The 26,357-nt window shown below is 44.2% G+C and overlaps 1 protein-coding gene across 9 annotated transcripts in view; it reads left to right on the forward strand.

Moving 5' to 3' along the window:
• The window catches only part of LOC118212555 (beta-centractin-like), a 34,553-nt gene extending 23,397 nt beyond the window's left edge, over positions 1-11,156 (forward strand). For 6 of the 9 annotated variants that reach the window (XM_035390528.1, XM_035390531.1, XM_035390529.1 and 3 more), the window contains 4 exons: positions 541-715; positions 8,472-8,533; positions 9,381-9,421; positions 10,095-11,156. In XM_035390528.1, coding sequence (XP_035246419.1) covers positions 541-715; positions 8,472-8,533; positions 9,381-9,421; positions 10,095-10,197 — 381 coding nt within the window. In that variant the 3' untranslated portion in view covers positions 10,198-11,156. Of the gene's footprint in view, positions 1-540; positions 2,438-8,471; positions 8,534-9,380; positions 9,422-10,094 lie in introns of those variants that run through there. The other 3 variants (XR_004762268.1, XR_004762266.1, XR_004762267.1) reach the window with 3 other exon arrangements.
• Positions 11,157-26,357: the final 15,201 nt, after the last annotated feature.

Consider the following 26,357-nt stretch of genomic DNA (forward strand, 5'->3'; position numbering starts at 1 on the left):
GAAATTCATTTAAAAATCCTGTGGTGATCATGTGATGTTCTGCTTCAGGGTTTCTCACATGATGCAGGCACTGTAGATTGATGATGTCCAAGAGTTTCCAGCTGTCGCTGTCTGAGATGTATGAGTCCCACAGTAGGCAAGATGGCGGTGCTGGCAGTTTCGTCCGTCTTTCCTTGCTGCCTGCCGTTCCCCATCACTTGGCCCCACCTATTATCTGAGCCGCTACCTCAGGATTGTCACTTAGCTGCCTCTAATTTGATGAATGTGAACATTGACTGACTGACCGTGTTCGCTCGACACAAAGAAACACCCTGAGCCGACCAGAGGAGGATGGGTTCCCCCCTTGTGCCTGGTTTCTTTCAAGGTTTCTTCCCATCTGCCACAGGGAGTTTTTCCTTGCCTCTGTTGCTTTAGGTTTGCTCCTGTGGGGTTTAGGCCACGGTTGTCTGTGAAGCGTATTTGTGACAATTGTTTGTGAAATGCGCTATATAAATAAATTTAGATTTTGGTGGTTCTGACGCATGTGCGGTTCCTCTGCAGATTGGCCCGGCACGTTTCCGGGCCCCAGAGCTGCTGTTCCGGCCAGACCTGATCGGGGATGAGAGCGAGGGCATCCACGAGGTGCTGGCCTTCGCCATCCAGAAGTCTGACATGGACCTGCGACGCACGCTCTTCTCCAACATCGTGCTGTCTGGAGGCTCCACACTGCTCAAAGGTGTGGAAACCAAGTTCACCTCCCCCACCACGGTGTTCATTTGGAATTTTTCCACCAGGATGATATGCCTGCATGAGTGGTGCAGCTTTGCTGCACAAATATATATTTGTTTTTAATTCCAACTTGCATTTTGGAGGATTCTAGTTGTTATCTAGCGTTAGAGTTATTAGTTAGTGGTTTTTGTAGAACTGTTTTGGGATAGTTTACCTACCCTGCCCTGCCTGCAGAGTTACCATTGTGGATTTGGACGATTTTGACTGCTGTTTCTCGCCTGCAGAAAACTACAAAATGGCTGAGCATTCACTGTTCAGCTTCTGAAAGTAGCACCAGACGACTCACCAAGTGCGGGTAGATTATGTCAGTGTTGAGTAAACAGGATCACTTTACTGGACAAATTCTCTGGAAGTTGCATCACACGCATAACTTCAGAATACTCCCACAAATCTCTGGATCTGTTTGGATGCTTTGATGAAATGTGTCTGCGGTCTGCACCTGCTAGAGCCATAGATTTTCTATGGCTGGAGTGGTATTGAGTGGTAACCTAAAGTTAGCCAAGACATTTCTGTGAAAATGATCTAATGTTAGTCAGCTGTCGACAAAGATGTGGCCAACACATCACTGGGCTAGAAGAAAAATAAGCAGTTAAAAGAAGGTGTTGACACCTCGGGCGACATGGCTCAGGAGGTAAGACCGATTGTCTGGCAGTTGGAGGGTTGCCAGTTCAAACCCCGCCCCGGGCGTGTCGAAGTGTCCTTGAGCAAGACACCTAACCCCTAACTGCTCTGACGAATGAGAGGCATCAATTGTAAAGCGCTTTGGATAAAAGTGCTATATAAATGCAGTCCATTTACCAAGAATAAAGTGAGTTTTTTAAAAATTTAGTTTTAATGTAGAAGAAGCTTAATAATGGCAAGTGTTGCTAATGGCTGGCATAATGCCCCACATCCCCTTGCCCTACTACTACACCATGGCCTGGAGATAATACATCGCTCCTCTTGCCTTACTACAACACCAGGACCCTGGGGTAATACACCACTCCCCCTGCTCTACTAGTACACTAGGACCTGGGGATAATACACCACCTTTCCTTGCCTTACTACAACACCAGGACCTGGGGATAATACACCACCTTTCCTTGCCTTACTACAACACCAGGACCTGGGGATAATACACCACCTTTCCTTGCCTTACTACTACACCAGGACCTGGGGATAATACACCACCTCCCCTGCCCGACTAGTACACCAGGACCTGGAGATAATGCACCACCATTCCTTGCCTTACTACAACACCAGGACCTTGGGATAATGCACCACCATTCCTTACCTGACTACTACACCAGGATCTGGAGATAATACACCGCTCCTCTTGCCTTACTGCTACATCAGGACCCTGGGGTAATACACCGCACCCCCCCGGCCCTACTAGTACACCAGGACCCAGGGATAATACACGACCTTTCCTTGCATTACTACTACACCAGGGCCTGGGGATAATATACCACCTCCCCCTGCCCTAATATTCCAGGACCTGGGGATAATACACCACCTCCCCTGCCCGACTAGTACACCAGGACCTGGAGATAATGCACCAGCATTCCTTGCCTTACTACAACACCAGGACCTGGGGATAATGCACCACCATTCCTTACCTGACTACTACACCAGGATCTGGAGATAATACACCGCTCCTCTTGCCTTACTGCTACAACAGGACCCTGGGGTAATACACCGCACCCCCCTGGCCCTACTAGTACACCAGGACCTAGGGATAATACACCACCTTTCCTTGCCTTACTAGTACACCAGGGACTGGGGATAATATACCACCTCCCCCTGCCCTAATATTCCAGGACCTGGGGATAATACACCACCTTTCCTTGCCTTACTAGTACACCAGGACCTAGGGATAATATACCACCTCCTCCTGTCCTACTATTCCAGGACCTGGAGATAATGCACCGCTCCTCTTGCTATTCTACTACATCTGGACCTACCTGGGGATAATACACCGCCTCCCCCTGCCCTACTGCTATGCTGGGACCTCGGGATAATACACCCCCCCCCCCCCCCCCGCTCTACTACACCAGGACTTGGGGATAATTCATCACCTCCCCCTGCCCTTCTAGTACACTAGGACCTGGGGATAATACACCACCTCCATTTGCCCTACTACTGCACCTGGACCTGGGGATAATACACCACTTCCCCCTGCCCTACTAGTACACCAGGACCTTGGGATAACTTACCACCTTCCCCTGCCCTACTAGTACACCAGGACCTGGGGATAATACACCACCCCCCCTGCCCTACTAGTACACATGGACCTGGGGTTAATACACCACTTCCCCCTGCCCTACTAGTACACCTGGACCTGGGGATAATACACCACCCCCCCTGCCCTACTAGTACACCTGGACCTGGGGATAATACACCACCTCCCCCTGCCCTACCACTACACCTGGACCTGGGGTTAATACACCACCCCCCCTGCCCTACTACTACACCTGGACCTGGGGATAATACACCACCCCCCCCTGCCCTACTACTACACCTGGACCTCCAGAAGTGTAACCAACTCGTGTGCTTCGCGTCTGCTACCGGTTCCGTTGCGTGTTAAGTAGATTTTAAGTTTTTACTTGTATTGCGTGCAGTAGGGTTTTACGCGGTTGTCGAATCAGCTGTTTGGCGTTTTAGAATAGCTTGCAATTGAAGTCACGTGCGTCGGTTAGGAATTTCAGGAATTTTATTGATTTATTGTGTCATTAGTTTCAGGTGCATTTGCACAATAATAGGGCTTTTAGAGCGACGTGGGTATTTTAACTGTGGTTCTCTGGTCAGACACCAGAAGTGTAACCAACTCGTGTGCTTCGCGTCTGCTACCGGTTCCGTTGCGTGTTAGGTAGATTTTAAGTTTTTACTTGTATTGCGTGCAGTAGGGTTTTACGCGGTTGTCGAATCAGCTGTTTGGCGTTTTAGAATAGCTTGCAATTGAAGTCACGTGCGTCGGTTAGGAATTTCAGGAATTTTATTGATTTATTGTGTCATTAGTTTCAGGTGCATTTGCACAATAATAGGGCTTTTAGAGCGACGCATAGCGTCGCTCCGTCACATTTTATGCGCTCCCTCCCCATCCCAGTATGCTCTCTCCCCTTCCGAACCCGCTTCCAGCGTCGCGGGCCCCCACGACAGAGAAACCCATCCAACCTCCGCGACCTGCAACCAGCTACCAGCCAGAATGCCACCCTCGCTGGGGGACTCTGGAACTGCCAGTCGGCAACCCGAAAAGCCGACTTCATCTCCGCCTACGCTTCCCACCTGTCTCTCCAATTCCTGGCCCTCACAGAGACCTGGATCAGCCCTGACAACTCTTCTACCCCAACCGCGCTATCCTCCTCATTCTCATTCTCCCACACACCCCGGCCATCAGGCCGTGGTGGTGGCACAGGTTTACTTCTCTCCCGCTCCTGGAATTTCTCTGTTCTCCACTCTCACCTCTCTCTGTCCAGTTTTGAACACCACTCAGTACATGTGACTCACCCATCTAACCTGTTTATTTCTGTCATCTACCGCCCCCCAGGCCCCCTGGGAAATTTTCTGGAAGAGCTTGACATCCTGCTCAGCTCCTTCCCTGAGAATGGTGCCCCCCTCATCCTCCTCGGAGACTTCAATATTCACCTTGAAGCCTCCCAGTCTGCAGCCTTCCTTCCACTACTCCACTCCTTCGACCTCTCCCTCCAGCACTCTCCCCCAACCCACAAGGCTGGCAACCTCCTCGACCTCGTATTTTTGAGGAACACCACCTGCACTGGCCTAAACGTCACCCCTCTCCATACCTCTGATCATCATTTTGTTTCCTTCTCACTCCCCCTTCCCTCCCACCCACACCCCTTCTCTCCACCCAGCCCTACTGTCTCTGTCCGCCGTAACCTGTGCGCCCTTTCTCCCTCCTCTCTTGCCCCTTGTGTCACTGCCTCCCTCCCCCCTCTTGACGTCTTCTCTGCCCTTCCCTCTGACTCGGCCTCTGACACCCTGCTATCATCACTCTCCACTGCCATTAATACCCTCTGTCCTCTTGTCTCCAGGGCCACACGCCCATCTCCTCCATGCCCGTGGCTGACTGACGTTCTGCGATCTTCCAGGACTGCCCTGCGTGCAGCAGAGCGGAACTGGAAGAAGTCTAGAATGCCAACGGACCTCTCTGCCTACCAGTCCCTACTGAACTCCTTCTCCTCAGCAGTTGCCACTGCCAAGGCAACATACTACCACTCTAAAATACACAAATCTATTGCTAACCCCAGGCAACTGTTTTCAATTTTCTCCTCTCTCCTCAGTAAACCCTCACCTCCAACTCAGACCTCCCTTACTGCTGAAGACTTCGCAGCCTTCTTCGAAGCAAAGGTCACACTCATCCGCAGCTCCCTTGACCCTCCCGACTCCCCACCCTTCCCTCCCCCCATCCCCTCTATGACCCTCCCCACATTCTCCACCTTCTCCCCACTCTCTCTCCCTGATGTCTCCCAACTCTTGCTCTCCCACCGTCCCACCACCTGTGCCCTTGATCCCCTCCCCTCTACCCTCCTCCAGCTGATCTCACCAGAGATCATCCCCTTCATCGCCCACCTGATTAACTCCTCCCTGACTTCTGGCACCTTCCCGTCATCTTTCAAAAGAGCCCACATCACCCCCATTCTGAAGAAACCAACACTGGACCCCTGCCTCACCCAGAACTACAGACCGGTATCCCTTCTTCCATTCCTATCTAAAACTCTCGAACGTGCTGCGTCCAACCAACTTTCCTCTTTTCTTTCTAAACATAACCTCCAAGACCCTCAGCAGTCTGGTTTCAGACCCGGTCACTCGACGGAGACTGCCCTGCTCTCCGTCACTGAGTCTCTCCACGCAGCACACGCAGCATCCCGTTCATCTGTCCTAATTCTTCTTGACCTCTCAGCTGCCTTCGACACCGTTGACCATCCTACACTTCTGTCTTCCCTGACAGAATTGGGAATTTGCGGACCAGCCCTCAACTGGATTGCGTCCTATCTCTCCGGCCGCTCCTTCCAGGTTGCCTGGGCCGGTGCAGTGTCAGCTCCTCGTCCCCTCACAACTGGGGTCCCTCAGGGCTCTGTCCTTGGTCCCCTCCTCTTTTCTCTGTATACTAGGTCCCTTGGCCCTGTTATTGCCGCCCATGGCATGTCATATCATCTCTATGCAGATGATATTCAACTTTTCTACTCTTTCTCTCCCACAGACACTCAGGTCTCCGATCGCATATCCGCCTGCCTGAGTGACATCCAGAGCTGGATGACCAAACACCAGCTCAAGCTCAACACAAGCAAAACGGAACTTCTCCATATTCCTTCTCTTACCTCTCCCACTTCTCATCTGCCCATTTCTTTAGGAGACACTCCCCTACACCCTTCGCAGAGTGCCCGAAATCTTGGAGTTGTGCTGGACAACAGGCTGGCACTCTCTGAGAATATCGCGGCAACTACCCGGTCGTGCAGGTTCATCCTGTACAATATCCGCAGAATAAGACCACTCCTCACCAATTATTCCACACAGCTCCTGGTCCAGGCCATGATACTGTCACGTCTGGACTACTGCAACTCCCTCCTGGCTGGCCTCCCAGCATCAGCCACCAGACCCCTTCAGCTCATCCAGAATGCAGCAGCACGTCTGGTTCACAACCTCCCTCGTGACTCCCACGTCACTCCCCTCCTCATCTCCCTCCACTGGCTACCAGTGCAAGCTCGCATCCGGTTTAAGACACTGGTGCTTGCTTTCCAAGCAGTCAAGGGGTCAGCTCCTGGTTATCTGCAGAAGATGATCAGACCCTACAAGCCGGCCAGATCGCTCCGATCGGCTACTACAGGGCGGCTGATTCCTCCCCCTACACGAGCAGCAACAAGGTCTCGACTCTTTGCAGTTCTGGCCCCACGATGGTGGAACGATCTTCCAGTGGAGGTCAGAACAGCAGAGTGTCTGAGCACCTTCAAACGGAAACTCAAGACGCACCTCTTCTCTGTATACCTCTCTCCTCTTCCCTAAACCCTCTCCCATAACTATTAAAAAAAAAAAAAAAAAAAAAAAATGTTTTGGTTCAGACTATCTTGTTTCTCCTTACTGTATGCTACTATAGTAAGGCTTTTTATCTACATTTTATTCAATGGACTTAAGTGGACTTGATCCTGAGTTTGGTTACACTGTTGTAAGTCGCTCTGGATAAGAGCGTCAGCTAAATGCCTATAATGTAATGTAATGTAATGGACCTGGGGATAATACACTACCCCCCCTGCCCTACTACTACACCTGGACCTGGGGATAATACACCACCCCCCTGCCCTACTACACCTGGACCTGGGGATAATACACCACCTCCCCCTGCCCTACTACTACACCTGGACCTGGGGAAATACACCACCCCCCCTGCCCTACTAGTACACCAGGACCTGGGAATAACACTTTTGCTTTGCAGTACAGGCTAAAGGTATTAGGCTACCAGGGATTTTTTAATTTATTTAAGGTAGATACAATTTCACTCAGTTTAATTACCCCTCCACCTGCCTCACACCCCTCAACCTCCCACTTTGTAAAATGATTTAATGGACTTCCAATAATTAATTGAATTGTAATCAAAGCCAAAGAAGGTTATTTGGAGGAGAGTTGTGTCTTAGATTACTTGTAAGTAAAAAGTGTAGAAATTTCTTAACAAAAATGATGGTGTTGAAGAAAAAGAAATAACTGAGTCAGGAGCTCATATAATTTAAAAATACGACCCATCGGGACATATTATTAAATTAGATTCATTTAATCACCATATGCAAATATTCCATTACTAGCCAATCATCAGTTAGGATCAGGGAGTCCATACTAAGGCTGACCATGTGAGCCTAGAGGTCCTCTAATCCCCTAAAGCACTCTATATATACCACAGCTGGAGTTAATCTCTTCTAGTTTACATATCCAAGTGGAACATGGCATGGGGTGAAACAGCGTACACTTAAATATATAGACTTTCAAAAGTACACTTTCAGAAGTACGTTTATGAAGTTACCATATATATACCATAAGATATATTTTATAATAATTTCTTATGTAATATTTTCTGTAAGACAACTTTTTAATAATAACCCATCAAAATAATCTTTTTTGTACAATATCCTTGAGTCTGAGAAAGGCCATTTAAATCAAATCTATTATTATTATTATTATTATTATCATCATCATCATCATCATCATCATCTCTGTCACTGTCTCCAGTTGTCTGTCCATCAAAAACACGCGTCACTCACATCCTGTTTCTGTCTCCTTCATCCATCCTATCCTCTTATATATTCCTCCTTTTTTCTGTTTTATTTCTGCCTCCTATTCCCTGTCTCCCTCTTCCCTTTCTTTCTAAAACAGCAGAGGGATGAGGGGAAGAGACAGGGAAAGAAGGAGATCTTCTTTCCCTGTCTCTTCCCCTCATCCCTCTGCTGTTTTACTCATCTTCTCTGCTTGTATCCTAGTCCGGTCACCATTCATCAGAGAACAGGCATGCTGCTTGTAACCCAATCCGTTCACCATTAATCACAGAGCAGGCATGCTGCTTGTAACTCAATCCGTTCACCATTCATCAGAGAAAAGGCATGGATAGGAAATTGAAACTGAACTGTGTAAGCATTATGCTTCATGTGATTCTATGACAATTGGGTTGAATCTTGTGTAGTTTTCCATGCATGACAACCACACTTTTTTTTCCTGTTTGGTAGGCTTTGGGGATCGTTTGCTGAGTGAAGTGAAGAAGCTGGCTCCTAAAGATGTTAAAATTAAGGTAAGTACATTTTGTTTTTTGTTTCTGTTGTGATACACAAGTCTCTAAAATCATGTTTACGTGTCTCATTCTCATGTTTGGGTCCAAACACCAGTAAAAAAAAACAAAATCATGAGCCCCTTTTCCGCTGCAAGGCCGAACGGTTCTGAGCACGGAGAGGAACGGTTCCAGTGGTGTTTCCACCTGGAAATGGTTTGGCGCGGAACGATTACGATTTTCGGCATGGTTAGACAACCGTGCTCAGTGGAGCAGAACCATTCGGGTGGGCAGGCTTAATGACGTATTCACTGGTTTTTACGTCAGTTTTGTGACTCCGCATGCGGTCTCTTCACGTCCTCTTCCGTAAGCTAGGTCAGTGGAGAAGCTAATATAAATAAAAATGCCAAACAACAATCGTATTCCGTCATAGCAACAAGATAAACCCGACAATACCCATAAGATACACAGCAGTGAAAACGCTGCTCACTGAATAACGAAATAAACGGGACAAAGTTTGAAAAAATGACACCATATCATTCTACAGTCAATATCTGGGACTAAATATTGAATAAATAGGCTACATAACCTTACTATTGGTTTTACGCGTAGAGATGTCCATTTTGAGACCAAGTGGTCATAAATTGTCTTGGACAATCCGTTTATGAAATATATTTCACGCATTTTTGATGCCTGGGTACATTAAAAATGGCTGTGCATAATACCACACATATCGTTCACAGCGTTGTTGCCGTTTTTATTACAGTCTGGCTTGATTGAGAAGAGAAGTTAGTGTTCAGATATTAAATGCAATAGTTATGTTGCTACCTGAATTTTACTTTTTCCGTGAAGAATGTTGCTTTTTCTACAGATCTCTGCACCACAAGAGAGATTGTACTCCACATGGATTGGGTTAGTATTGTCTTGTGTTTTCTGAGAAGAAAAAACCTAAGTCAGTCTAAGGTACCCCTTTTAGCTTAGTTAGTTCCACTGCCATTTTGGAATATGTGAAAGCATGCCAAGATCATTGCAGTGGCTTGGGGACATGGCTGTGGAGGGTGTGGTTTGGGGAAATGGCTCTGGGGGTGTGGCTTGGGGACATGGCTCTATGTGGTTGTGGCTTGCAGACATGGCTCTCTGTCGGTGTGGCTTGGAGACATGGCTATGTGTGGGTTTGGCTTGGGGACATGGCTCTCTGTCGGTGTGGCTTGGAGACATGGCTATGTGTGGGTGTGGCTTGGGAAAATGGCTCTTTTCGGTTGTGGCTTGGGGACATGGCTCTATGTGGGTGGGTTTTGGGGACATTGCGCTGGGGTGTGTGGCTTGGGGAAATGGCTCTGGGGTGTGTGGCTTGGGGAAATGGCTCTGGGGGTGTGGCTTGGGGACATGGCTCTGTGTGGGTGTAGCTTGGGGACATGGCTCTGTGTGGGTGTAGCTTGGGGACATGGCTCTGTGTGGGTGTAGCTTGGGTACATGGCCCTATGGGGCTGTTGCTTCTCTTCATGATTAGGGTGTGACTCTGGTTGGGGGAGGCAAGTTTGGCTACTTGTTCACTTATTGTCCATTTCACTCTTCTTTTGAACAGGGGCTCCATCCTGGCTTCTCTAGATACCTTCAAGAGGATGTGGGTCTCCAAAAAGGAGTATGAGGAGGACCGTGCCCGTGCCATCCATAGAAAAACCTTCTAGGACAGGCATGACTCTCCATCCTACCTGTTCCCTCCAGTCCTCAGCTCTGCCCCGGCACCTTGCTCTTGGGATAGGTAGACCCTGCCCCTTGGCAGCTGGCAGCCTTGTCGACCCACCTCCCCCTCACATTGGGGACACCAGCCGGGACCTGCAAATGGTTATGGGTTGGCAGTGCCAGTCAAGTCCAGGCCCTGCCCACCCCCCTCCCTGTCACCGTTTCCCCCCTAAACTCAAAGCCAGGCTTTTAGGTTTATGCCTAATACAGGTATTTGTGATGGCCATCCACTCAGCCCAATTAAAATACATTTTATTATATTCTCTTATTGCAACAAATAATGTGTGATTCACCTTTGCTGTGTGAATGCCATTTCCTTGTCTGATTTGGTTTGTGCAACTGTAAAGATTTTTGTTGGGAGGGAGGGAGCTTCTGAACCTGTCCCATATCTGGTTCAAAGCTGAAGAGGTATTCATACTGTTCTCCTATCCTACTATGTATCCAATCATGGAAAACACTGACAGTGAAATGTAGAATGCTGTGGTGTAGAATAAGAGACGTCTTGGGAAATTTGCCTGGTCTTCCTGGATATATACAAAAACAAATTTTTGTTATTATCGTTATTTTATTTGTCCCCTGGTGGAAAAGGGGTGTTCCTTTATGGGGAGAGGAAGCGGTTACCATCAGTTTTGTCCAATCCTGCATCCCGCCCACATCCCTCATCCTTTGAGGGATTCCTAACCTCCATACTTGCATTGGGAAGAACAGCCAGGCTGTTTTTATGCTTTTTGATTTTTATGGTTATGAAATTCATCAGCCTTATGTACAGTGGATTGCTATTTAAGAAAGAACAAATAAATGCCATGGAAAAAAAAACAATACAGAGGACGAAATGTACAAAGCAAGTGTTGCTAGCACTTTTAATTTTGTAAATTCATTATAATAAATTAATGCTGTCTAATGTGGGTATTGTCTCGTTTTTTATAATATGAACTTGTTCACTGAAATCACTTCTTTTTTTTTTTTCTGGGACCAGGGACGCAACACAAGGGCTGATCCACCAACTTCTCTTATGATTGAGATAAATAATTATATTGATCTGACATTTGTATATGCACCAGCTACAGCCGCAGACTACAAGTGTGTCCTAAAGATTTTACCATGCTCAAGTACAGGAGTTGAATGGGTGAGCTGTCAGAAAACTAAAACGAAGCTGATTGGTTGGAGCAAAAACCAGCACAGACCAGCCCTTCAGGACTGGAGTGCACCCCTGGTTTACCCCTGATGAATCCGTTCTCTACATCTTATGTATTTTGTACATGAAATATGGCCAAAAATATGTGCACACCTGACATCCAACATCTCATCCAAAATTGTGGGCGACTATGAAGATGGTCTACCCTTTGCTGCTAGAACAACCTCCAGTCTTCTGGGAAAGCTTTATACTAGATGCTGGATTATTGCTGTAGGGATTTGCTTCCATTCAGCCAGAAGAGGTCAGGCACTGATTGGGCAATTAGGCCTGGCTTGCAGTTGGTTTTCCAGTTGATCCCAAAGGTGTTGGATGGTGTTGAGGTCAGGTCTCTGGCCAGTCAATTCTTCCACACTGCCCACAAATCCAAATTCAGTATTTGATGACAGTCAATTGAATAAAGGCATACCAATTATAATACAACACCTATTACAATGGTTCCCAACCTCGGTCCTGTGCATGCTGTTTTTTGTTCCAACCAGTTGCAATCTCAGAATTTTGAACAAGCTGTTACTTTTTCTTATTTATTTATTTATTTATTTATTTAGTTTATTTAAACAGGGACAGTGTACAAAGAACATTAACCTTATATAAAACAAGGAAAGATGTAATGTACCGGGTTATAGCAATTTGCTAATTTCCACCCGCAGTCCCTGGGCAGGTAAGTAAGACAGTAAAATTAGGTGCTTAATTAGGTGCTTTCCATGTTTTGAAGGATTATTTACCTTCTTAAGCCACATTATGACATAAATAGCTATGCATGGCATTAAGATTAAAAATCCCATGTTCACATTGTTGTTTGCTATCTTTATCTTCAACACCATAATTTTTAAGAAATTGCTACACATGGACCTTTAATTTGATAACAAAAAATAAATGTATTACCTCTTTTATGTAATTGTTTGCAGTATAACACAAGTACAGCAGGTCCTCTTTATAACTTAATAATATAATTGAGAAGAGGCACAAGTACAGTCTTCAAAAATATAAGTCCAATACATGAATTTATATAGTTTTCAGAGACAAAGAACTGTTCATTTAATTTTTAAGATTAATTTAATCATCATATGCAAAGATTCCATTTACTAGCCAATCAGAAGTTAGGATCAGGTAGTCGATACCAAGACTCACCATGCGGGCCTAGAGGTCCTTTAATCCCCTCAAGCACTTGATTTATCCGACAGCTGGAGTCTATCTACGTAAGCCAGCAAATGTAAGGAATTAGCCATGGTCACAGGGAGGAAAACAAGTTTATCTGACTCCATTAACCTGTAATGTGGATGTTTGTGTGAATACAGGTTTGTGTATAAGTCTTGGAGAGCAAGACTATCTACTGCTGTCAGGCATGCATGTAATTGTTCTCTGACACTTAAGACCTTCTATCCTGGCAGGTAGAGGTGCTAAACATCAGGGCTTCTTGCAAATAGTGTTTTCACGCCATGAATGTCAAATTTAATCTGGAAAATATGTTTGTCTGGGTACCGAAACTATCATCTGTAACAATGTTTAACTATACACAGGAACTTTGGGGCCTCTGGCTCACTGACCATGCAACTGACTCTGCTGAGTGAGGTTCATCATTAACTTTTTGGTTAACCAAGTTCCTGTCCGCTTCCTCTTGTGACCCTGCAATAAACTCTGTGTGATCAATTAAGCATCAGCTTGGGGCAAGGAACACCCCCTTTTTGGAGGAATAGGGAGCCCAATTTAACAAGCTTAAACATTAACGTAGTAATCAACGGTCTATCTATCCATGTTTCATTGACCGCTCCAATAGCACAAGCCAATGAAATGTTTGTGTGGCCAAAATAATAAACCAATGAAATTACAGAGATCACACATGGGGTTCTGTCGCATCAGTATCTTTTGAGGATAAAAGTCATCAGAAAACTAACAGCTTTGCTCTGAGGTAAGGCATTGCTTAACCGACCAGACGCACCTCTCCTTAAGGACATCACCGGACTTTGTTGCGCTTCCCAACTCGCACCTCGTTGGAGACCTGCCTGAGTTGGCCTGCCACTAGTCTGGACGAAGCGGCAGCTTCCCTATTGGTTAATCAAACTGTCTGTCTCAGTGTGCCAGGCGTCCTGAGGTAGCAGAACAGAGGGGTCTGGCTGGCATGTAGGGTTTGAATATCTTGTGGAGGTATGCTGGGGCTGATCCCTTGACTGCCTGGTATGCTAGGACCAATGTTTTAAATTTGATGTGAGCTATAACAGGCAGCCAGTGGAGGGTAGTGAGCAGGGGGCTAGTGGCAAACTGATGCGGGTCTGTGGAAAAGTTTGCCACCAGTAATAATTCCCAGTGCACATTTCAGACCATGCCTGGCCAAAACCAGACTTCGTTTTTGAAGCTCACTTCCTGGTCTTGTTGAGAGACGTTGCTCACTAGCGCCACTGCGGTTGGCTCTAGTATAGGTGTTTCCATATCCGGTTTCCATGCAAGTCTACGGTACAAATGCAGTCAAAATAAAAAGTCAATAATTTTTTCTCACAAGAACAAATAGTCACAATATGTGTATTTAATTTGTCTTATGACTGTCCATGGGCCGATTTCATGATTTATTGTGTCATTTGGGCACTGTTATATTTGTTGTGGACCAATGAGGTACAGTTTGCGTCACTTCCTGATTACTGCGAGGACTGAGCTACAGTAGGGTCTACAGTCTATGGTCACTGGGGTGGGAGGTGGCGCCTCTTGGCATTGACATTACGGCTCTGACTCATTGTCCACGGTCCACCTGTGCGAAGTCAGAAAATGCAGACATCCCATTTTGTAGTGATTTCATTATAGCGTGTGCTATTTGCAGCTGCACTGATCTACCATAAAATAATCCTCCTCTGAAGTTTTTTCAGTAGCCAAGTCATTTGTACTATTTCTTTTAGCCTACTTAACCAAATAATTGGTTGGCAGAAAGCGTAATCAGCTAACGCGTAATTGCTATATTTGGTAGTCCAGTATGCTAAAACAGTTCGCACCTTCGGCTACCAAGCCATTTGACTAAGCAGGCTAACTAACCCTATCCGGAAAATATTCAATATGTCAAACGTGTTTGACGGCTTGCCAGTCGTGTACATTCCGTAAATATCTACCTGGGCCATGCTTCATGGATGTGATAAAACTACTATAATCCCGATTTTGGGATAAACTGCAGAATTTTTAGTTTCACAAAGCGTCTTAAGAGTCTTAAGGTTTATTTCCTCTGGAAATGTAGATCCTACGCTGCTTATGTGCTCACTTCCAGTTCATAAAGGCTTGCTAGCTTGCTAAAGTGAACCAAATATGTTAGCTAGCTCGCTCGTTTGATAATGAGGATTGATAAACATAGTGGTCGTATAAACGCATTTAATTTAAAACTTTCACTAAATATACATACCTTTATTGCCGCAACCGAATCTGTGCAGACAAGTCTTGCAGTGGAGAATATTGGATGAAGCACGAGTAACAAACGTCTTATTAGAGAAGTAACGCATCAGCTGCTGCAGTTCACACTTGTATTAGAGCTCCCTCTACTGGATAATTCTAGTAAATAGCAATTACAACGTTCGAACAGACAAGTACAGATAAATAATCATTGTTTTTTTTTTTTGTTTATTATACTTATTAAAAAATCGGGGCACATCGGCGGCATAACTGCCGATCCCGATGTGGTCAAAAAAGTCAAATAATGGCCGATATAACGGCCATATCGATATATCGGTCGGGCTCTAGTACATAATCTGCAGAAATGGGTGATTTTACTGAAGTTTTCACTAAAGCCACAGTCACTGATCCCAGATTATCTCCAGCTATGGCACACAATGTTCCTCGGTACACATGTCCATCAGGTAAGACTATACTATTTAAATCAAAGTAGCGGATTTACCACTTCAAAAGCATCCTGGTACAGTACCAGACCAAGAGATTCCTCCTACTTCTTAAACAATACATTTGCTGCCACATCGCTACCATCCCAGATGTCTTCCAAGACATCTCTTGATCTAGACAAAGACTGTATCTCTTGTTTGTAGCTATGTGTTTGCTGCTTGACCGACTGACACCAAAAGAGTGATCAAAGTGTATCTTTTAACGGAATGTAACGAGCAAAACATTCCTTCCCTGAATCATTCTTTCCAAGATAAAGTGGGACGGGCTCAACGTATCTAAACAGATTTTTAAAAACTGTTTTTTGTCTATGATCAGTTTTCAAGGTACCAGTGTTGCATGCCCGAAACAAATCCTCGGATTTAAGAACCTCTATGACATTCTCTCTCACTGTCAGAGATATCCAATGATACCAGCTTTTCGTCCAACTTATGAAGTAAATGAGACTGACTGATATCATGCACTGCTTGAAAATCCTCAATAATAGACTGATGCTGGCAGTAAAAGTTTTGCCTGCAACTTCAAATAAAAGAAAGCCAAATTGTTCAAGAAAAGGGATTCATCTGCTCTCTCTGGCAGCACCGCTGCTTGGTCTCCCTCATTATCATCAGTTATGTCGTCAGTCGAATCCCCCTCCAACACTGAAACATCCTCAACTTGTTCATTGGTTGCCATTAGTCTCGTCTCTGTTCCTACTGTTACATGGCCCAAAAGACTGGATACTGTACAAGACTTGTGTACTGTGGAAAAATTAGAAATAAAGGAAGAGACGACTGAAAACGTTCTCCCACACTGACGAAATGGACAAGAAACTGCCCTGCCCTCTCCGATATGAGATTTCAAATGAGAGTTTAAACTGGATAAATCATTGCATCTAACATTGCAAAATTCTACATGACAAGATACACACTCGATTGCAGTTACCTGTGCTCTCCTCTTATCTTGATGATCTCGATATACATGACATTCCAACTGCGTCATGTTTCTGAACGAACGGGTGCAATCAAAAAAGGCGCATTTAAACGACGCGGTTGGAAGACTCGCATGTACTTTCATATGCCTAACAAACGCATACTTCGTTAAGCATTGGTGACCACAATACTGACATGGAAACATGCTTTCATACTAAGCTATCGCTGGCGAATGATTGGCCGTTATGATACTAACTAGTTTAATGAATTCGAAACGCACATAGCCTACCTGCGCAATCCGGCGACACTCTAGCCAGCTGCAACAAAAAATACTCGAAATACAGGGTTGCCTTGGAAAAGAACAAGAAAATTAATGTGAAATACAGATCAACGTATTCTGTTGGAAATCAAAAACGAACAAATTGTGATATAATTACTTTTAAAGTCGCGTAGCCTATTAAGCCGGGCACCCACCGCACGCGTATCGGCCGCGAGCGCACTACGCGCGTATTACGCGCGTAACTGAAGCGTAGTTGAAGTACTGTTATTACAACGGCAGCGGGCGACGTCGTCTCCACCAGATGCGAACGCGTCGCGTACCGGCTGCGAAGCTCGCGCGACACAAGCGAACTGAAGCGTAGTTTTTCGCTTCTGTTCTATTTTTTCGGCTTGTCGCGCGTCACGATGGCCTGTTTATACACAGAAATATGCTCTAAAATGCTAGGTATACATGCTCTGATTTATATTTCATCCTTATATTACCTGGGGTGTGTCCCTAGTTACCTCCCATATATTTTATAAGCAGCTAAAAAAAATACAAGCCGTTTCGTTTTGTAAAAATAAATAAATAAATAAATAACTGGAACCTGGGGAAAAGGCAAACTTAGTTTCGCTGTCTTATTTTGCGGAGGGGGTGGGGTAAATTTGAAAATACACCACAGAAAGACGGAGCCTATTGAATGACGTAGAAGTGAATGCACCGAGCAGCCGTTTGTTAGCTCGAGTTTTGGAAGGTAGTTTTTAACCAACCATTGCTCAGCCTATTAGACTTCTCCGATGTCTTCGTTCGCCGTGCTTTCAAAAAGGGCTTGTTAATAAAAATCAGATAATCCACAGATCTTTAAAAAAATCAGATTATTTAGTCGTCTTGCCGATGAAAATGCACCTATTTTATAAATGAAGTTGTAAGCAAGCCTTTATTGCACTTTTACTTCAAAGCTTCCGGTGTTCATGGCGTTGTGTTCATATTCCTTCAAGATTAAACTGTTACTGTCTTTTTCATGATTAGCTGATTTTACTAAATCTGATCCTATAAATGTTTTGACGTGAATGACAAGACAACACGGGAATTCCCAATGGTTGATTACGGATTATTTATTATTATTATGATCATTACATATTCTTCATGAAATTGGCACGCTTGTTAACCAAGCAAATAAATTAATACAGTTTGAGATTTGATTGTTTAATTGTTATGCAGGCTACGTTGCGATTTAAGTTTATGGTAATTCTTTAAAGCGTTTACTTTCTCACGTATTTACATGTGTTAAAAAATATTACCAAATTAACAGAATTAAAAAGGTCTCTCACCAAGTATTCACTTAACCCATAATCAAAAGTCCTGAACAAACGTGAAATACACGATGTAAAGCCCACTGCAGACTGCGAGAGCTACTAGGAATACAGAGCTTTAAGCAAGCCTTTGCGCGACACAAACGGAACCAGTGGAGACACCCTACGCGTCGCGCTGTACTGCTTCGCCGTGCTGCTTACGCGACGCTTACGCGACGCGTGCGGTGGGTGCCCGGCGTTATGCAGTTAAGAGCAAAACGCCCACAATGCTGTCTGTCTTCAGCAATGTGCTGTATATCAATAAAACAGCAGGTTACTGTAGGAATTTCCCTGTAATTTCCCTCTGGTTCGTAGTTCTAATTGGACCGTCGTTATGCAGAGACTCTTGTTTCTCGTTCTATTTGCACTGTTGTTAAGCAAAACCCTCTGGTCTTTAGTTCTATGAAAACAATGATTTTATCAAGAAAAAATAGTTCCTTCCCGTTTCATACCATGCAATTTGTTTAGTTCAATAATAGATGTTACAGGTTGAGTGTATTCTGACCACTAGGAGGCACTGTATTACTTTCCCGAGAGTAGCTGGAAGACTACCTTAGTAAGGATGTGACGTGGGGGGAAAGTGTGTTGATGAGGAGGGATTGGGTTAAGATGCATACAGTCCTGCTCTTGAGTAGCCTAAAGCTAATTCAGATACTCCGTGATTGCCACAAAAGCCTCCTGATTCTGCAACACAACAACATTATTTAATAAAACCACCATATGTAAACCATATTCATCTGCCTAGCACTGTCTCGCTTTTAAAATGGTGTGTTCGCACAGCGTAAACGTAGCGTCTTTCTAAAATGGATTTTGAATGCAGCTAACTTAATGAATAATAGGGCCTTTTAAATGCCTGGGGCAAATAAAAGTGAGGATTGGGCTCCACAGTGAACGAAGAAGCTCCTGCATTCGGTAGCAGGTGTGTGCGTCATCCGTTTTAAAAACAGTTGATTACGTTATTAGCGATCTCATAAATCCAAGTTCCCGAGACAGAAATCATTAATCAGTCATTCTAAAACGAACTTTGTGCAATTGGAGACCATTTACAAGTGGTACACGTCCTCCGAATGGATCGCGTGGGCACCGGAATGCACTGCCACAGTTCGTTAAGCGAATAGCGATCTCATAAATCTGAATTCCGGACACAGAAATAATTATCCAGTCTATCCAACACGAACGCTGTGGCATTGGAAACATTTTACGCAAAACATCTGACCAAATACAAAACTGGAATCGGCAGCAGGTGTGTGCGTCATCCGTTTTAAATACAGTTGGTTGCGCCATTAGCGATCTCATAAATCCAAGTTCCCGAGACAGAAATCATTAACCAGTCCTTCTAAAACATACTTTGTGCAATTGGAGACACTTTACAAGTGGTACACGTCCTCCGAATAGATTGCGTGGGCACCGGAATGCACGGCCACAGTTCGTTACGCGAATAGCGATCTCATAAATCTGAATTCCAGACACAGAAAAAATTAACCTGTCCTTCTATAACGAACGCTGTGGCATTGGATACAATTTAAAGAAAACAATTGATCAAATACAAATCTGTAATCGGCAGGAGGTGTGTGTGTCATCCATTTTAAATACAGTTGATTACGTTATTAGCCATCTCATCAATCCAAATTCCAGAGAAAAAAATAATTAACCAGTCCATCTAAAACAAACTATGTGCAATTGGAGACAATTTACAAGTGGTACACGTCCTCCAGATAGATCGCGTGGGCACCAGAATGCGCTGCTACAACACGAACGCTGTGGCATTGGATACAATTTAAACTATGTTTTATTAAATTTTATTTGGTATGAAACGTATTTCATTAAAAATCTGGAATTTTCCTGAATATGTCCATACCAAACATGTCCAGGGGATGCAATATTATGGTGCAGTTGTCATGAAAATACCCTTTTGTTGAACCATTTTACATGCAATCCATGTTATTATTACATAAGGTATAATACAGTAATATAATGAATACATGTGCATGGTTTGTAAGGTTTTCCGGGGTTTGTAAATATGATAAACAGATGGTTTAGAGTCCAGATCCAGAAAAGAAATAAAAAGTGTAATGATAGAGGGGGCCAACTTAAGGGCACTGTGGTACTGTCAGGCGTAGTTGCCCCACCATATTGCCAGAGGCCTGATGATCTTTTTACCCTTAATGGCCCGAACACACACACACACACCCACAACCATAAACAAAGAGACTAGTTCCCCTTATCTTAGTTGTGTCCAGACGGCAACATTCCAGAGAGCCAAATGGCCTGCTCATCCCGAGGAAGTCCGAGTAACTTATTGTTTTATCACACGGCTCTACAGGATGAGTCCCAGCCTGCAGGCTCGTTCAAATGCTAGCCTTTTCTGGGTCCCAGTTTGACTCCCCCATACACCATCCTCTGGGAAGGAGCTGAGCAGGGTGTCGAGCTCATCGAGGAAGCTTCCCAGGGGTCCTGGAGGGCGATAGATAACAACAATATACAAGTTAACAGGATAGGTGATTGAGTGGTATTCAAAGGTAGAGATGGAGAGGTGAGAAAGGGGGAGAACAGGGAATTTCCAGGAGGGAGAGATCAGCAGAAGGAGGAGGACATTGGCTGTGACAAAGGGTGCAGTGGCGTATAAGTGTAAAACGTATCAGAGATGCATATATGGCCAGTGTATGTACTCACGGATTTGACGTCCATCCAACGAGCCTTGACTGACAAAAGAATCAGCAAGCCTATAGAATTATAACTCTCTAGGTCGCAACTTGTGTAGCCTTCTGTCCTGCTCCGTTGTCTGTTATTTTGTGGAGATGCACTTTTAGTGTTTGTAAGGTTTATAAGGCATTTTGATAGGCTTATCTGCAGGTAGGAATCCTCTTCGCTGTTTTGCTAAACTAGAACCGGAAAACATGATAGTGGAGAATAGAAGCAGACGCATATGTCCCAGCAGGTTTTGCATATGAGAAAATAACAACAGTGTGAGAGAAATTAGGGTGAAATTGTGAAATTTCGGAGTTGAAACGATATGTTTTTAGCAGAATGTGCATGTAGGTGAAAGTTGACATGATCACGGAGTATAGTGCGAAGTAAATGGAGTGACCATGAGCGAGCTTATATTCCTTATCGAACGGTGTATATAACAGTCGCTATAAAGCGCCAGCTGTTAAAGTGGGGTGTTAAGTAACACGTGAAATCTATTGCACTGCTATGTTTTTTTCATGTTCAGTACTAGTACTGAATCATGTTTTTAAATGTAATATTTTAATGGGTAGTTGCAGAACGTACATACATAGTAATTGTTTGTATGTGGCTGGATAGAGAACAGGGCGAGGTAACATGATGTAGAAATGTGGCGTTTGCTGATAAGAAGGTTTTGTACAGTAGCCAAGTGAAGAAATGTAGTTAGTAGAAATGGCACAGCTGTGAACTGGTGTAACCTTTTGATAAAAGTATTACATTTGCCATCATGAAATGCATATGGGTGGCCATGAGTGAGTTTTGGTAAAGAAAATATAAGCGTAAGAGAACGTTAGTGTAAAAGAGGAAATTATCTGCCTGAGAACGAGGCGGGATTCAATCGTTCAACCGGAGGTTTACCAGTCTGTCACTTTGTTAGGGCAGCACCATGACATAGATATGCAATGCGTGAAATATCATTAGCAAACCTGTCCGTGGTTTTAAAGAAGAACACAGGCGAGTTAGCACAGAAGAGCTCCCGTTGAATCCATATGGCTTTGCAATATTGTAGCCGGTTAACAATTGAACGTGCAGATGGTACGTCATAATACAGTTTGGGGAACGGCTGGTAGATATGGTGCAAAAGCAATAATTGAGAAGTAGTAGACAATTATTAGTGAGGGTAAAAGCAGGTTAAAGAAACACATTCCTAGCTGGGCTTGAACTTCCAACCCTGTGTTCCCAAACCTGTAACCTTACCCACTAGGCCACAGGCGGGCTAGCTGTTTGTACTCAAAATGTTTCAGAGTAAAAAGGTATGGGTATTTTGCGTGTGTATGCGAGTTTTTCATAGGGTCGTGTAGGTGAAGATTTGGCGGGTGTCTGTAAAATGTCCAATGGGGAGACATGTTATTAGTGGGATAGGCGGCAGGAAAAATAAGAATGAGAAGATGAAGAAGAAGAAGGAGAAAACGTAAAATCCCCTTAGTTTGGGGCTTTATTGTGTGGACATGTGAAGGTGTTTATGACATCTGTCTGTTGAAATGGGGTCAGAATGTACAGAATTTAATGTTTTTAATGGCTGAGTGTCTGTGGCTGTTGTGGTTATTTCTGTGGGGAACCCTGAAAAGTGCCAAACTCTCGGTGCTGTATAGGTATGGGGCATGCCTCCACCAAGGCGTAACTTGGTGGGATGGCATACCTGCCATCCCAATACCTGTCAATTTTGTTTTCTTTTTTGTGATGGTCATAATTTAGAAGCAGAAACAAATTTTGCTCAGAGGGGGTATACTCATTTGCAACATGGCTTTTTATAATGTTGGTTAAAAAAACATGCTTTCCTGTTTAGCATTGCAGTATTGCAGTGTTGCTGAAACACTACATAATATCTTTTTTATTTGTAAAGCGATAAAGCTGGATTTCCATTTTTCAGAGAGGGTGTACTCCTTCATGATGTGCACTGTAACATTGCTGTGTCCCAAGCATGGTGCCCTAAAATTGGGGGGATTGTGTATAAAAAGGGCTGTAATTCATACACTGTTCACCTGATATGCATGTAAATACTTTTTTTTATTACAAATCTCAAATTGTGGAGTACAGAGGCAAATCAATAAATGATGGGTCTTTGTCCCAAACATTATGGAGGGCACTGTATCCCTAATAATATTTAAATGCGTTTAATTTCATATTGTTTGTTCTCTGCAGGTTTCTGCCTCTGCTGCTGACGTTGAGAGGTCCTTAACTTTGCCTGACAGTCCTCGATTGATTGTTCTCGGTATGCATGTGTATGTTTAATTAAACTTTTCCTTGACCATGTGGCCACACCACAGGCCTTCCCTGTCCTCACTGCTATGCTATGTGTCAACCCCATCCCAACCTGTTCTCTCCCCTACAGAACTCGCCTCCGCAGGCGAGGACCCCGTGGCGACGGAACCTCTCCAAACTTCGCTATCCCTCACTGACCCCCCTGTGACGACTTCACGGTCGCAGGAGGGCTATGGAACTGCCAGTCTGCTACGCGGAAGGCTGACTTCATTTCAGCCTACGCGTCCCTCTTCTCCCTACATTTCCTTGCCCTCACTGAGACCTGGATCACTCCAGGCAACACTGCAACCCCTGCAGCCCTCTCCTCCTCCTTCTCCTTCTCTCACGCCCTCCGCCCGTCTGGCCGTGGTGGGGGCACAGGTTTGCTGATCTCTCCCTCTTGGAAATTCTCTGTTCTCCCCCTTTCTCACCTCTCCATCTCTACCTTTGAATACCACTCTGTCTCAATCACCTATCCTGTTAACTTGTACATTGTTGTTATCTATCGCCCTCCAGGGCCCCTGGGAAGCTTCCTCGATGAGCTCAACACCCTGCTCAGCTCCTTCCCAGAGAATGGTGTAGAGGGGAGTCAAACTGGGACCCAGAAAAGGCTGGCATTTGAACGGGCCTGCAGGCTGGGACTCATCCTGTACTTCAAAGAACCCAGAGCCGTGTGATAAAACAATAAGTTACTTGGACTTCCTCGGGATAAGCAGGCCATTTGGCTCTCTGGAATGTTGCCATCTGGACACATCTAAGATAAGGGGAACTAGTCTCTTTGTCTATGGTTGTGGGGGTATGTGTGTTCGGGCCATTAAGGGTAAAAAGATCATCAGGCCTCTGGAAAAATGGTGGGGCAACTACGCTTGACAGTTCCACAGTGCCGTTATGTGGGCCCCTCTATCATTACACTTTTTATTTATTTTCTGGATCTGGACTCTAAACCATCTGTTTATCATATTTACAAACCCCGGAAAACCTTACAAACCATGCACATGTTTTCATTATATTACTGTATTATGCCTTATGTAATAATAACATGGATTGCATGTAAAATGCTTCAACAAAAGGGTATTTTCATGACAACTGCACCATAATATTACATCCCCTGGACATGTTTGGCATATTCAGGAAAATTCCAGAAATTGAATGAAAAATGTTTCATACCCAATAAAATTTAATAAAACATAGTTTAAATTGTATCCAATGCCACAGCGTTCGTTATAGAAGAACTGGTTAATTATTTCTGTGTCGGGAATTCAGATTTATGAGATCGCTATTTGCCTAACGAACTGAGGCAGCGCATTCCGGTGCCCACGCGATCTATCTGGAGGACGTGTACCGCTTGTGAAGTGTCTCCAATTACACAAAGTTCGTTTTAGATGTACTGGCTAATTATATCTGTCTCGGGAATTTGGATTTATGAGATCGCTAATAGCATTATACTCTGTATTTAAAACGGGTGACGCACACAACTGCTGCCGATTACAGGTTAGTATTAGATCAATTATTTTGTTTAAATTGTATCCAATGCCACAGCGATCATTATAGAAGAACTGGTTAATTATTTCTGTGTCGGGAATTCAGATTTATGAGATCGCTATTCGCCTAACGAACTGCGGAAGCGCATTCCGGTGCCCACGCGATCTATCTGGAGGACGTGTACCGCTTGTAAATTGTCTCCAATTACACCAAGTTCGTTTTAGATGTACTGGCTAATTATATCTGTCTCGGGAATTTGGATTTATGAGATCGCTAATAGCATTATACTCTGTATTTAAAACAGGTGACGCACACAACTGCTGCCGATTACAGGTTAGTATTAGATCAATTATTTTGTTTAAATTGTATCCAATGCCACAGCGTTCATTATAGAAGAACTGGTTAATTATTTCTGTGTCGGGAATTCAGATTTATGAGATCGCTATTCGCAAAACGAACTGCGGAAGCGCATTCCGGTGCCCACGCGATCTATCTGGAGGACGTGTACCGCTTGTAAAGTGTCTCCAATTACACCAAGTTCGTTTTAGATGTACTGGCTAATTATATCTGTCTCGGGAATTTGGATTTATGAGATCGCTAATAGCATTATACTCTGTATTTAAAACGGGTGACGCACACAACTGCTGCCGATTACAGGTTAGTATTCTATCAATTATTTTGTTTAAATTGTATCCAGTGCCACAGCGTTCGTTATAGAAGAATTGGTGAATTATTTCTGTGTCGGGAATTCAGATTTATGAGATCGCTATTCGCCTAACGAACTGCGGAAGCGCATTCCGGTGCCCACGCAGGTGCTTCCTCATTCACTGTGGAGCCCAATCGCCCCTTTTATTTGCCCCAGGCATTTAAAAGGCCTCATTATTCATTAAGCTAGCTGCATTCAAAATCCGTTTTAGAAAGACGCTATGTTTACGAACACACCGTTTTAAAAGGGTGACAGTGCTAGGCAGATGAATTTGACTCATATGGTTTACATATGGTGTTTTTATTAAATTATGTTGTTGGGTTGCAGAATCAGGAGGCTTTTGTGGCAAGCAAGGAGCATCAGAATTAGCTTTAGGCTACTCAAGATCAGGGCTGCGTTTCCGAGTTTCGATGTACCTTAACGTTTTACGAAGGGTCTTAAGGTATACCTTCTTAAGGGAAACCGCTTTTTTACTAGTGTTTCCCAGACTATACCTTAAGGCAACTTTTAAGGGACAACTTAAAGATACATCGTAAGTTGGAGCTGGCCTTCACTTTGGTGCTGAAAAGTTTATCAATCGATGCCAAGCGAATCGATTGTCTCACTTGTAAAGGCTTGTGAATGACGTTTTAATATTACACGTGTTGTCATAATCATTTTACATCAACCTAATATTGCAGAAGAGGAAGCTATGCCTACTAGAGATCATCTGCTAATCTCTTTAAGAGTCTGTTAAGATGAAACCTTGTGATAGTTTCCATAAATACGTACATATTGGCTACAATGGATAAAATAAAAAGCGTCAATCGGGACATATAAGCCATAGTCTGGGACTTCGTGGAAGCCCAGGGAAAAGGATATAGGCTACATATGGGTGAATTATTTTGTTCTTATTGAAACAAAGGTCTAATGTTAATTTGTTTTTGTCACACAATATATAGGCAACTGTAGCAGCATATCACTGCACTGCACTGATTCCCGCGAACTTATCTCTGCAATGCAAAAATGATCGTAGATGAAAGGCAAAAGCGCGTCTGTGGAAATTGATCATGATGAATTATATACCGGGTGCCTTATGAATAGGTCTACCTGTTAAAGTGATTTGTTCGGCCACCTTAATTTGCTGTTGGATAATCTTAAGTTTAACCAAGAATATCATTATTGGGTTGTTTACCGAAAATCGTAAAACAACATGGCAAGAAAAATGTTCCGTAATGTTGATATTTACCCAGTGCTATTTTGTTTTATATAGGAGATGTGAGCTAAAGGAAGGGCATGTAGATCATTTCGTTGTGTTTGTCCATTATGAGCCACTGTACCTGTATGTGTGTTTATGGCCAGCCAATCAACGTGTTCTAGTTCGGTCGTGCA

Source organism: Anguilla anguilla, chromosome 14 (genome assembly GCF_013347855.1).
Source record: "Anguilla anguilla isolate fAngAng1 chromosome 14, fAngAng1.pri, whole genome shotgun sequence".
Classification (NCBI taxonomy): Eukaryota; Metazoa; Chordata; class Actinopteri; order Anguilliformes; family Anguillidae; genus Anguilla; species Anguilla anguilla.